This window comes from Equus quagga, chromosome 8 (genome assembly GCF_021613505.1).
Source record: "Equus quagga isolate Etosha38 chromosome 8, UCLA_HA_Equagga_1.0, whole genome shotgun sequence".
In the NCBI taxonomy this organism is placed as follows: Eukaryota; Metazoa; Chordata; class Mammalia; order Perissodactyla; family Equidae; genus Equus; species Equus quagga.
The window spans coordinates 14810339-14824820 of NC_060274.1; the positions used below are offsets into that span (position 1 = coordinate 14810339).

The following is a 14482-nucleotide window of genomic DNA, read 5'->3' on the forward strand; positions in this document are numbered from 1 at the left end:
GAAGCAGAGCACCTGAGCTTAACCACTCAGCCAAGGGCCCAGCCCCCAACAAGTGTGCATTCAAACCCACTGGCATTCAGCAGCACAGAAAAATTATAGTGCTCCTGTAATTTTGCAAGTTAAAAAGGATACCAGCCTTACCATGCATAATCCAACTTGGTAGGGCTGAGGTCACTCCACCGGTGTGTACTGTAACCAAGTTTGGGTTAGACATTCCTCCTTAGCAAAGGAATGCGTGTTTAACGTGCACACACAAATAACTGGCATTTTTAGCAATGATTACAGAAACAGCAATGTTGCCAGTCCAGAAACTCGAACTCCCAGAGTGTGGGACTTTTCTAGAGGGAAACTTTAAAAATCCCATTGGGTTATAGATGGTTAACATTCTACCATTATGGAGCTCTCTGGTGGCTTACAAAGGTGGATTTTTTTGTTTTTTTTGGAGTTGTACTTCTTGCTATTTTTTCCCAGAGTTTTTTGTCCAAAACTTCGTGATTTATTAAAGTCTTATCATTTGGCTTTGGAAACACTGCTTTAAAGTTCACAGCTGGTTTTTCTCAAACCTTTGACCGTAGCAATAAAATATCATCCTGAGTTGTTCCAGAGGGGAAGCTAGGATCGATGTGTGTAAATAACAGGGAAATGGAGCTCAATAGATGGAGAACTCTAAAAGGAGGAGGCTGCCGTTGGATACACAGCCCTCCTGACCTTGAGAAGATTGTCCAAGGCCGTCGGGGGAGATGGAGTCGCAAAAGGAATATAAGCTTTCAGTGGATATTGGGCTCAATGACCTCCAAGTTCTCTTCCAAGTTTAAGATTCGATGATATAATAATTGTCAGTTAAAAATAATGATTCTAGCTTCTATTGACCAGACTCTTTTCTGAGGGGGGAGTTCTATAGTGACCTTGAGCACATTACATCGACTGTGTGTTCAGTGTCCTCACCTGTAAAAGAGAAATAAAACTACCTACCTCACAGGGTTGTTCTAAGGATTAAAATAGTCAGTAAACTGTGCATAGAGTGCCCAGCAAGGAGTACACATTAAATATTGTTATTAATCCCCAGTCCTTCAGTTCTATCCACGATGTTGGGAACAGGAAATATGATAAGCCCTGTCTCCCTCCTCTGGGGACTTTTACACATAAAAAGTAACATTTCAAACCACATTTGCAGGATTGTGCAAGGCCCTACAATTCTGTTGTCTGTAGGTATAATATGAGGGAAATTTAAAATGATATATAATACCAGTCAGTATGTGTCAAGCTGTGCTTGGCAGTGAGTATTAAGCATCACAGATGCTCTGGGAATTCAGAAAAGTGGCTCAAGCCCAGCCATAGAGGAAGGGAAGTCGTGAATGGGTCGAGTGAGCATATCTTGGGATGTACTGAATGTAATCAGAGGCTAAAGATGGGGCCATGGGAGCTGATGTGTCCAGGCACAAAGGGGGCGAGTTTGTGTGGTGGGGTTAGTGAGAGTCCACCCACATTGTACAGGGCCAAGGAATTCAGAGGGCAGAGGAGCTTTATCAGCAGCTGGTCACATATAAAGGGCTTTGTTTTGGGGACAGTATCTGCAGCCCAGTAGGTGCACTTGAGTGGGGGGACAAGAGAGGCCAGTTAGGAGACCCAAGCCCCTTGTCTCTGCAGAATGTGGTGAGCGCCCAGGTAAGGCGGAGGCCAGCCAGGGTGGACCACTATTGCTGACGTCTTAAGGGAGTCCATCAGCTTTCACACTTGAAGCAGTTTTTATCGTAGTCTATGAGTGAGTTGCTGACCTCTTTCTGCCTGGAAAATTGCAGGAATACTTTCAGGGCCTGGAGTCTCATATGATCTTGACTGAAACGCTCTTCAGAAAGATAATCAGCTTTGCAGTCCACCAGGAGACTCAGTTCCATGCAGACCTGATGGCGCAGGCTTCAGCCGTGCTGAAACGGGCTCACAAGAGGGGTGTAGAGTTGGAGTACATTCTAGAGGTGAGCCTAGTGACGTGGCACCTTCCCGACAGCAAACTCCCTACTGGCAGCAGACTTAAGCCCAGATGTATTTATTCATGCGATTTGCCTCGTATGACCGTGAGACTCTCTGGGACTCAGCATCGTGTCACATTGTCCGCCTCGTATTTCCTATTTATATTTGGATAAAAGCTGTGCTCTACTGTGAGTCAGCTCGAGGACTGCTGACTTTGGACTGGGCATGACGATATAGGGGTTTTGATAGTCAAACTGAAAAACTGCTGACCTTTGCTATAAATTCTTGAAAAAGACTTCAAATGATTAAAAAAAAGATCTTCCAATTTTAAGTAAAATAAAAATCTGAATTTAGCAGTAAGTTATTTAAGAGTTCATTTTAGTAGATTGTTTATACTATATATTCAGATTTCTTAAATGTCTGGTTTTTGTAATTTGCAAATGTGTTTAGTTCATTTACTACATGATATAAACACGCTGATCCCTTTTACTTAAATCACATCGTCATCACTCGGGTAAAGAATGAAACCATGCATATCAGATGTTTACTGTGTTCCAGGTTTGCTGCATACATCCTCACAATGGACAGGATAGTTATTATTATCCCCATTTTTTAATGTTGAAAATGAGGTTCAGAGAAGTTTTTTTTTTTTGTTTTTGAGAAAGACTAGCCCTGAGCTAACACCTCCTGCCAATCCTCCCCTTTTTGCTGAGGAAGACTGGCCCTGAGCTAACATCTGTGCCCATCTTCCTCTACTTTATATGTGGGACGCCTACCACAGCATGGCTTGCCAAGCGGTGCCATGTCCACACCCGGAATCCGAATCAGTGAACCCTGGGCCGCTGAAGCAGAATGCGCGCACTTATCCGCTGCCCCACCGGGCTGGCCCCTAGAGAAGTTTAATAACTTGCCCATGCTCATATAGTTAGTTGGTTGCAGATGCTAAAGCTCGTTCACAATGCTTTTCAGGGTCACCATCTGATTATTTGCTTCAAAGCCATTTTTTGCTTCCCAAAGCAAACCCCCAACACAAACATCACCAACATAACTTTAAGGAGAATTTGTCAAGTGTATATTTTGCACACAAAGAGGAATGCTATTCCTTAATGAGGATCTTTCAGCTCACAGACTCATGTTGCATTTCTAGACATGGTCCCATCTGGATGAGGACCACCAGGAGCTCAGCAGACAGCTGGAGGCAGTGGAAAACAGCATACCGAGCGTGGGTTTAGTGGAGGAGAGCGAGGACAGGCTCATCGACCGGATAACACTCTACCAGGTCAGCATCCAAATGGCATCTTGAGGTGAAAAGTTGCCATATTGCCTTTTGAAACTTTCCCATGGTTTTAACAGAATCTAAACAAACTTGCCATCAAATGTTTTATTAAGTACTTTTACTTTTCTTTCAAGCTATTGACATTGTTGAAAGCAGATAGATTTTGTGTTTGTTTTATAATAGAACATAAAAAGGTCTTGTTTTTTTCATTTTTTAATGAGAGCTCTTTTTGAAAATTTAGCCTCCACCAAGCATTTTTTTGTAGTTTGTGCCAATGTCACATTATCTTGAAATAATTATAGTTTGTTGTTTTATAATAGAGCATTAAAAAGTCTTTTTTCCTTTTTTTTTTTTTTCAAATGAGAGAGGGCTGTTTTTGAAAATTCAACCTTCACCAAGCATTTTCTGTAGTTCATGCTGGTGTCACACTAATCTTGAAATAATTGCAGTTGGACAGTTTTAAATGCACCTAAAGTTACTACAAAAAGAAGCTTAAAGAACATCTATACTTAGCTATAGATGAAATATCTCGAAATTTCCAATGTTACTTGGGTGTAAAATAGTTGAAATTTGACTAGTAGATATTGGGAACATTATGGGCACCAGAGAAATTATAATTCTTAAAAAGAAAAATTGCATTATCCAAACTTTTGACTGTGAAAATATTTTCAATCATTTTAGCATTTGAAATCCAGCCTTAATGAATACCAGCCCAAATTATATCAGGTATTAGATGATGGGAAACGACTTCTGATATCCGTTAGCTGCTCGGATCTAGAGAGCCAGCTAAATCAACTTGGAGAACACTGGTTACATAATACCAACAAAGTGTCTAAGGAGCTTCACAGATTGGAAACGATATTGAAACACTGGACCAGGTAATGTAATGTCTATTTTGCAAATTTTTACATTAGTGCTGCAGAGTATTTATAAGGCTAGTGGATACAGGACTTGAAAAAGATATGCTCCCTCTAGGAACTTGTCACATAGTTGGAAAATAAAAGTAAATATAAAGCCCCCAATTGGAATCTTGTATAGTTGTATGAACATGTAATTAAAAGTGGGCAGGGTGGCAGACATTACTCAATACAGCTTACCTTTGAGCTGTCATCCTCTCTGGCCTATCGACTATACATGGGTGGTCACAGTGAAACCTTAGAAGGAGAGAAAGAAGAGAAACTGTGTTTGAGAAGGTGAAATTTCTCAAGGACAATGGAAAGTACTCAAGAGAGGTGATGGGTTGATTTTACATTATGAGATACTCTATTTCTATGCCCCCTTTATTTCTAAGAACTTTTAATAACACTCATCTGATATTTTCTAAATAGCCTCAGTGTGAAGGAGTAAGAGAAAGGTATTTTTGTTTTCAGCTTAGAGATGCGAAAGCTGAAACTCAGAGATTGACTTGCATAAGGTATTAATATTAAGAGAAGAGAATTCGAGAGTGTCAACCCAGGGCATTATTCTCCCAAATCTATTGTCTCCTTTTAAAATTAGCATGGTGAGTAACATGGGTGAGCAGAAAGTAGGGACTGGATGTTGACTTAATGGGCTCATTAACATGCTTACAGATATCAGAGCGAATCTGCAGATCTAATTCACTGGCTACAATCTGCAAAAGACAGGCTAGAATTTTGGACTCAACAATCTGTGACAGTCCCACAAGAACTGGAAATGGTCCGCGATCATCTGAATGCTTTCCTGGTAAGCCTAAAAATCTAAAGCATTTGACTAGATTTGTTTTCAGGTTTTAGATAAGGCCTGAGTAGAAGAAATCACCTGTCAATGGATATACTTAATAAACCAAGCTTTGGAGAATTTGTCCATGTTAACTATGTGTGTTGAATAATTACGCACAATACGAGGGCTCAGTGTTGCCTCCTTAGTTTTCAAGTAATGGCTCCTTGTTGGCTTTCATTCACGGCAAGGGTGTGCTGCCTTTGTGTTCCTCTAAAGTGCTTAATATTACTCCTTTGCAAGATGTAAAGAAAAATTGTTCATGGAATAAATTGGGCTCTTTCCTTAAATGAAAGATCTGGCCATTTAATCCTGATTTGAACATTGCTGCTTCTTTTAGGAGTTTTCCAAAGAAGTGGATGCCAAATCTTCCCTGAAATCGTCTGTTCTGAGCACTGGAAACCAGCTTCTTCGATTAAAGAAAGTGGACACAGCTGCCCTGCGTTCTGAGCTGTCACACATTGATGGCCAGTGGACTGACCTGCTGACGAACATCCCAGCTGTCCAGGAAAAGCTCCACCAGGTAGAGGGATAATCATTGGTTTAATTGGTAATAAGTGATTTAAGCAGAATTAGATGGAAAAGCACGTTAATCTGCTTTTGCTCACGAATTTAAATCAGCTTTGTCTTGAACATCCTGTTTTTTCTCTCTTGCGTTGTGTTGCATGTTGGAAGTGAACTATTCTGCAAATGTGATTTCTTCCAAGGGCTTCTTTATAATGTGTGTATATTAGAATCCTTGTGTGGCCTTGTTTAAAGTCTTTGTTTTCTCATGAGTTATGTGGATCACTACACCTCCCTCATACAATGAGTAGTTGTGAAGATTTAATAACAATATGTACAATAGAGCAACTGGCATTCAATAAGTGAAAAGAAGTAAGAGAAGAGACGGACTTCTTTTTTTTTTACTTTTTTCTTTTTTATTTTTTTGAGGAAGATTAGCCCTGAGCTAACATCTGCCACCAATCCTCCTCTTTTTTGCTGAGGAAGACTGGCCCTGAGCTAACATCTGTGCCCATCTTCCTCTGAGAAGTACTTCTCTTATCTGGAAATATGCTTCTCTCCCTTGACCTCACAGATAGTTTATCTTTATCTCTCTTTGGCATTCATCACTGTGTTCAAGGTATAATTGATGTGTTTAGTGTAAGTGTCTTATTCGTTCTAATCAGGAGTTAGACATTTCTAGATGGCAGAAAATATCCCACATTCACATCTCTATCTTTCTTCACCACGTAGAAGTCCATCAATATTTTAAACCACTGCTTTTGTTCCTCCAAATCATTATAAGCATCTGCATAAATGTATGATATGTTAAGTAAGATTGAGAATTCTAAGTATATTTTAAAGACCAAGGAAATTGGCCATGCTCTTAGGAATAAATACTACAGTGCCAAAAATCTAGAAAATGATAGTTTGTAGCGTGGTATTTTTCTTTCTTCTTTTAACATTCCTAAGTCGTAATACACAGCAGTTTTACAAGATAATTAATAAAATACATCTGTTGAATGTTTTGTAGTTAAATTTTTTTTAACTCATAAAACTAGCTATAAAATACAAATAATATTTTCTCCTTGCTGATGTTTTGATTAATTAGTTAATGTTTATGCATGTTTATAGTATTGGATGTCGCGTGAACATAAGATGACAGTGATTGTTCAAGTGTTTGCCTGATGTTTAATTTCAAGCTTCTCATGAGGGTATGATCCAAAAATGTCATTAAGAAGTATTATCTCTGTTGGTACATTGATAAGAGTTACTGTAGGGTTTTTAGATTAACAGAAATTGGGTTTGAATTTTAACACTTGCAACTTGTTCTTGCTCTTACTTGGGCAGCTCCAGATGGATAAGCTGCCTTCTCGCCATGCCATTTCTGAGGTCATGACCTGGATTTCTCTCATGGAAAATGTTATTCAAAAGGATGAAGAGAATATAAAAAATTCCATAGGTTACAAGGCAATTCATGAATACCTTCAGAAATATAAGGTAATTAAACATTTTGTTTGTTTGTTTTTAACTTTTCATATTTTAGGACAATTTTATTTAAAGGAACTGAAAAACTCAAATCATGGGAATCAGGTCTTGGAGTGTATGTTTCAGGCATAGAGACCAGACAGGTGTACACGGCTAAGGAGACTGGCTTCCTGGTTTTAGGCATAGAAAAGTTGTCCAGTAATAGGAACAATTTTGAATAAGATTTTGTGTCATTTTAAGAAATCGTAAAAATAAATGCTATAATTTATAAATATTTTTATAGTGAGATTCTACAGTTTATCAAATTCTACATTCTCTACCTAGAAAATCTATATTTATATTCAATATATTAATAAATTCAAATTTTTATAAATTTAAATTTAATATATTTATAAAGTCAATTCCTATTTAATATATTTGTATATTATATGTATATAACCTCTGAAAATAATGCGTTATATGAATACACACAGATTGTGCCGTTTGGACTAAATCATGGAAATGGTAATATTCATCTTGAGGTTACTTCAGGCTTTCCAAGTCCTAATAAAATCGAAGACCTTTATACGTATAACCTTGTTTTCTTACTTTCTCCCGTCCGTTTGTAGGGTTTCAAGATAGACATTAACTGTAAGCAGCTGACCGTCGATTTCGTGAATCAGTCTGTGCTGCAAATCAGCAGTCAGGATGTCGAAAGCAAACGCAGCGATAAGACCGATTTTGCTGAGCAACTTGGAGCAATGAATAAAAGTTGGCAAATCCTGCAGGGTCTGGTAACAGAGAAGGTAAGCCAAGTGGCCTCTGCTGTCCATAGTTACATGAAAACTGCAAGAACAGGCGCATTCTGGGAAGAGAACTTATTTCACAAGTAGCGTGGCCTCACTCGGCACACAGTTGCCTCTGAAGAGAACACCACTGAACGTTACATGGCTCTAGACATTCTTTAGTCCCGTTAATTATTTTCTCTGATGCACCCTCTACTCTTTACATATTGTATGTTTAGCTTTTTGAAGATGCCTCTTAATTTCTTTTGCCTTTGCTTCCAGTTGACTTAAGTTTTTTACTTGCTTATCAATAATAGCCATCAATTCAAACTTTACAAAATTCATTTTTTAATCATATATGCAAGGGACTGTATTTTAAGAATTCTTGATTTGGAGGAAATGGTAGCTGTAGTAGTTGGAGGAAGTAGTAGATTGAGGGCCAATGATTTGATTTTAAAATAAAATTGCCAACTTCATTATGTTTGTTCAGATCCAGCTGTTGGAAGGCTTGTTAGAATCTTGGTCAGAATATGAAAATAATGTACAGTGTCTGAAAACGTGGTTTGAAACCCAGGAAAAGAGACTGAAGCAACAACATCGAATTGGAGATCAGACTTCAGTTCAGAATGCATTGAAAGACTGTCAGGTAACGGCCCGGGGGCTGAAGTGCGCCAGTCACAGTGTCATGGCACGTACCGCAGGGATCTTCAGGCCTGGGAGTCGAGAGTTAAATATTGAAAACAGTTGCATTGGGTAATGAATTTCTCTGATTATATGAGTTTATAGAGTTTTCCTATTAGGTTTGTTCCAACAGTTTTTATAAATTTGAAATTAGAGAATTTTCAAACACCATCCTAAGTAGAGAATCCTGCTAACCCCTTATACGGATCATCAGATTTAATAATTATCAAGATTTTGACATATTTGCCTGCATTATTTCTTTTCTTAAATATTTTATAGTGAGTTCCAGGCATCCTGTCATTTTATTCTTACATGCTACAATACACATCTCTAAAAAATTGACATTTTCTTATGTAATCATAATATCATTATCCCCATAAAAATGCTTAACAGTAACCCCTTAATATTATTTACTTCTCAATCCATAACACACTTTCCTCAATTGTCTTTAAAATGTCTTTTTTGCAGTTAATTTATTCACATAAGAATGCCACAGTGTCCACATGTTACATTTACTTGTTAGATCTCTTAAGTGTCTTTAATAAGTTTTTAATACTATTAACTTGTTACAGAAACTGTCGACTGGCCTCGGTTCGGCATTAGTGTGAGTCCTTTTGTAAGACATCTGTAACTTGCTCCTCTGTATTTCCCATAAATGCAAGTTAGGGCCAGAGGTTTGACTGGGTTCTGGTTCAACTCTAATGAGCGAGTGCTGCCCAAGTGACGGTGTTCCTTCCTGCCGTGTCGCATCCGCAGTCACTCAGCAGCATCTGCTTGTGCTACTGTTAGTGATGAGGATTGTGGTTCTCTAAATACTTTCCAGTAACTTAGGGACACAGTATTTCTCAGGCATTCTTGTTGATACAAAAGAAATGTGAGCTATTACAGTTAATGCTGTAGTGCATTTTTTTTAAAAAATCAATAATTTGTATATGTTACAGATTAGCTGTGATGGTTCTCTGTAGTATTTTCTAAGAACAATTGAAGACTCATTCTGCAGAAATTCTCCTTTCTCCAAATCTTGTTGTTTTTTTTTTTTTTTCCTTTCTCAGCTTCTTTTTTTTTTTTTTTTTTTTGAGGAAGATTAGCCCTGAGCTAACTACTGCCAATCCTCCTCTTTTTTTGCTGAGGAAGACTGGCCCTGAGCTAACATCCGTGCCCATCTTCCCATCTTCCTCTACTTTATACGTGGGACACCCACCACAGCATGGTTTGCCAAGTTGGTGCTGTGTCTGCACCCGGGATCTGAACCGGCGAACCCTGGGCTGCCAAGAAGCAGAATGTGCGAACTTAACTGCTGCGCCACCAGCCCAGCCCTCAAACCTTGTTTTTATCCTCTAGATTTCAAAAAGAAAGGCCTTTGGTAATGGCCTTCCTTCCAACTAGCACTTTTTCTGTGGGGGCAAATGTAAAGAGACACATATTTAAACGCTCAATCAAAGCTTTTTGTTTCAGAAAAGGAAAAGCAGATGCTCTTCTGCTAAGCTGACAAGCAAATGGATTAGAATTTTGAGGGTGCACAAAAATGGCAAAGAAAACCATCATCTAGAGAAATACCTTGAAATTTTCTAAAAAAATGCTTCACATCAGAAGACAGTGTAAAAGATTGAAGACCACAAATACGCATCAACCAGTCTCATTGCATTTCCAATTTTCCAGGGGTCCATAGTATTTTTAGTTTAGGCCATCAATTCTAAAATGTACAAATAGGGGCCCACCTGGTGGCGCAGCAGTTAAGTGCGCATGTTCCCCTTTTCGGCAGCCCTGGGTTTGCCGGTTCGGATCCCAGGTGTGGACATGGCACCTCTTGGCAAAGCCATGCTATGGTAGGCGTCCCACATGTAAAGTAGAGGAAGATGGGCATGGATGTGAGCTCAGGGCCAGTCTTCCTCAGCAAAAAGAGGAGGATTGGCAGTAGTTACCTCAGGGCTCATCTTCCTCAAAATAAATAAGTAAAATAAAAAAATAAAAATAAATAAAATGTACAAATCAGCCAAAATTTCAGAATTTCACTTTGAAGGATAAGAAGTCATACCTCTTGATGAGTTCCTAAATTAAAATGTTTCCATTAAAATTAAAGATAGTTTGTGTTAATGTTAGCAAGATTAGTGCTTCCTTGTTACATAGTTGTGATAAACTTTACTGTGGAAAGATTGAGCTAATATGTTAATATAACTTTCCTTTTCCTTTTCTTCTTCTTCCTTCTCTTCTTTTCATTTAACTTTCTCACTATTGTTTTCCACTCTTGTATGTACTTTTTTTCTGCCATTTTTCCATTTTGTTTCTTTTCATGTAATGTGTCTTCTATTTAGCAGAGAGAGACATCAATATCTGGAAAATGGAGCAGAAGCTCGGCCAAGTTTTACTCCTTTTTGGACCCAAATTTTAGTCTCCCAAAGAGGTCACACCAGGCAATGTCAGGAGGGAAAGCTTTAGGTGTGGCTTAAAGAACTACACCAATGCCAATTTGTGATTTCAAATGAAAAGTCATTTTTTGAAACAAAGAACAGAATGAAAGTAGCCTACACAGTTATTTTGGGGCATCACATATAAATCTCAGTAGTCTAACTGGCAGCTTCCATTTGGCAGAACTTTGATAAAAATTTATTGTTATTTTTGAGAAAGAGTTCCTCTGGACCAAAGTATGAACTTCCAGCCAGGATCCTTAAATCCGTGACTGGATTCGAGCTCTGTTTTGTTTAAAAAATCTTGAATATTTTTCCACTCTTTCAGAGGTGATTTATTAATTTAAACCAACATAAAAACTGATAGTTATGAATTAACTCAAGTTAAGAATGATTTATTATACCAAAAAATGTTACCTTTGGCTTTTCCCTCCATTGATCAGAAACAGAATCATCTTTTCATTATTATTGAAAGGAAAGGAAAACACACCTTTATTTTTCACAAAATATATATTTCAGTCCTGTTTCCCTCCTGGGTTTTGCTTTATGCCAACATAAATGTGCAGGGCATTTTAGAGATGTGTTTTAAGCAATGAATCATTCGTTTAATATTGCTCACCAAAAAAGTTAGCACCTATGGATAAACGAGGGTAAGAAAAATCCTTAAATAGTAAAGTTAAAGTCAATTATGTTTCTATACTGCATAAAGGATCTGTCACTTTAGTAATCATTATCTTTATTTTCTGGATAGTTATCAAAGCTGTCAAAATATTGACAAAATTATAAAATGGAAATGAAAGAATAATATTAAAAACAATAATGATCTCTTCAGGCTACTAATTGCATAAATTTCTAATTAATGCATCGGGACAAAAATAGCTTCATGATAATTAGGGAGACAAAAATAAATAAATTTGCACTGAAGAGTGGCAGATTACTAAATGGCTGAATATAATAATTTGTCTTACATTTCCCCAGTTTTTAACAGCTTAAAAGATAGTTCATATTTATGTATCTAATGTTATCCCTTTGAGGTAAGCAAATATTAGTGATTAAAAGGTTGGACCACACAGAAACAAAAATAAAAGAGGCCCAACGTTTGTAATTAACACAGCAGAGACTGGAGTCCGCGCTGGTGTCTTACCAATAGGATGTGCAATCCCAGGTTGTTATCTGTAGGTGGATCATGAGGGGGAAGTAAAAAAAAATCTTTTTTACAGAATTGAGACACTATCCAAACTTAAAGTATTTAGGAATTTTCTTCACTTATCCTCCAGGGCTTGCACATCTACGTATCTGGTTCTGGGGGTGTACGTCTGAATATGAGAATGTAACCGTGCCTTAATATACAGCTCGTGACATCACCCCAATGTGGGGTTGCATCCTCCCCCAATTCACGTCCAGATGATAAGCCCCAGCACTGGGCTGGGAGTCAGTAGCCTCAGAAGGCTTGAGTTCTAATCCCAAGGTTAATGGAGATTCTGATTTTCCCTCTGAAACTTCCAGTGGAAGTTTGTAACTTACCCAAAGTGGCACACCTCTATAGTAGCAGCAATGTAACTAAATCTCAGATACTAGGCTCAGAATACCATTCTATCCTATTTCACCCTATGGGCTAGGACTGTGTATCTTTTCCAACGCCGAGATACAGTAGTCCCCCCTTATCCGTGGTTTCACTTTCTGTGGTGTCAGTTACCCAATGTCAAGCACGTCTGAAAATATTAAGTGAAAAATTCTAGAAATAAACAATTCATAAGTTTTAAATTGCACGCTGGTTCTGATTAGCGTGGTGAAATCTTGCAGGGTCCCGCTGTGTCCTGCCTGGGATGTGAATTGTCCCTTTGTGCAGTGGATCCCTGCTGTATCTGCAACCCACTCATTAGTCACTGGTCTCTTAGTGATTGTCCCAGGTATCAGATCGACTGTTGCAGTATCACCTGTGTTCAAGACACCCTTATGTTTCTTAATAACGGCCCCAAAGCACAAGAGTGGTGATGCTGGCAGTTCGGATATATGAAAGAGAAAATGTAAAGTGCTTCCTTTAAGTGAGAAGGTGAAAATTCTTGACTTAAGAAGGAAAGAAAAGATAGCATATGCTGAGGTTGCTAAGATCTTCAGTAACTTTTATAATAGTGTATGGTTACAGTTGTTCTATTTTATTATTAGTTGTTAAGCTCTTTCTGTGCCTAATTTATAAATTAAACTTCATCATAGGTAGGTATGTGTAGGAAAAAACGTGGTATATATAGGGTTCAGTAGTATCCACAGTTTCAGGCATCCCCTAGGGGTCTTGGAACGTATCCCATGCAGATAAGGGGGGGTCTACTATAAATGTATTTAAGAATATAAATCATGTTATTATTTCTGTCATATATTTCCTTGTAGCTTCTTGAAAAAAATTACACAGAGCAATTTCCTTATCTATTAGGTAATCAAAGTTTACCTTTTTTTTTTTGTTTTTTAAAGATTTTATTTTTTCCCTTTTTCTCCCCAAAGCCCCCCGGTGCATGGTTGTATATTCTTCGTTGTGGGTCCTTCTAGTTGTGGCATGTGGGATGCTGCCTCAGCGTGGTTTGATGAGCAGTGCCTTGTCCGCGCCCAGGATTCGAACCAACGAAACACTGGGCCGCCTGCAGCGGAGCACACGAACTTAACCCCTCAGCCACGGGGCCAGCCCCCAAAGTTTACTTTTTTAAGTTAGCTGATTTCTTATGGAATAAAAAGGCTATTTTTAAAATATAAATGTAAGAGGAGGTATTGCCATGGAGACCCTCTCCTGAGAATGATAAGCTTTTTGGATGAGGAAAGATTTTTAGGATATGAGACTATAATGGCTCAATTTCGGGGCACCCCAGAGTTCCATAATAGAAGAAGTTTAAATGGCTATTTTTTAATCTTTCAGGATCTGGAAGATTTGATTAAAGCAAAAGAAAAAGAGGTAGAGAAAATTGAGCAGAATGGACTTGCGTTGATTCAGAACAAGAAAGAAGAAGTGTCTGACGTTGTCAGGAGCACGCTCCGGGAGCTCAGCCAGACCTGGGCAGATTTAGACCACATGGTAATATTGCTCGTGGAGAGCTGGCTCCAACGCCACGTTTACCATCTTGTCTCCAAACATGACATGGGTTATGGTTTTCCTAAAGGAACTGAGTAAATAATTACTAAATCTATACCTCTTCTCTTTGTACTGCTAAGTCCACCTTATTAATCTCTTTGTTAAAAAGTCTAGCTTTGGATGCTTCCTATAGTAAACATTATGATAAACGTTACTCTCTTAATACTCTTCTCCATTCCCATCTCCATAGATACCATCTAGGTACAGACAGTTCTCAAATGTGTATCCCTTGCCTGGATTTCTCTCCTAAACTCTAGATAGAGACAGAAACAGAGAGAAATCCGTAGACATCTCCTCTTGCATGATCAGTTGACATCTCAAATTTCCATGCCCAAATCAATTCTTCTTCTTCCCCTACAAACCTACACTTTCTGCCATCTTGATGACAACTGTACCCTTCTGGTCTGGTTGCTTGGGCAGAAAGCCTTGGACTCCTTCCTTCTTTACTCTTCTCTTTCTCTCATGCCCCAAATCAAGTCCATCAGCAATCTTGTCAGCCCTGTTTTTAGAATAGATTTAGAGCCCAGCCTCTGCCCCGATCTCTGCAGCCAGCACCCAGGTGTCA

The 14482-nt window shown here is 38.5% G+C and overlaps 1 protein-coding gene across 11 annotated transcripts in view; it reads left to right on the top strand.

Moving 5' to 3' along the window:
• SYNE1 (spectrin repeat containing nuclear envelope protein 1) overlaps positions 1-14482 on the top strand; it is a 446099-nt gene that overhangs the window by 336910 nt on the left and 94707 nt on the right. For all 11 annotated transcript variants that reach the window (XM_046669209.1, XM_046669206.1, XM_046669212.1 and 8 more), the window contains 9 exons: positions 1800-1973; positions 3116-3247; positions 3926-4122; positions 4816-4948; positions 5322-5504; positions 6815-6964; positions 7561-7737; positions 8207-8362; positions 13705-13860. In XM_046669209.1, coding sequence (XP_046525165.1) covers positions 1800-1973; positions 3116-3247; positions 3926-4122; positions 4816-4948; positions 5322-5504; positions 6815-6964; positions 7561-7737; positions 8207-8362; positions 13705-13860 — 1458 coding nt within the window. The remainder of the gene's footprint in view (positions 1-1799; positions 1974-3115; positions 3248-3925; positions 4123-4815; positions 4949-5321; positions 5505-6814; positions 6965-7560; positions 7738-8206; positions 8363-13704; positions 13861-14482) is intronic.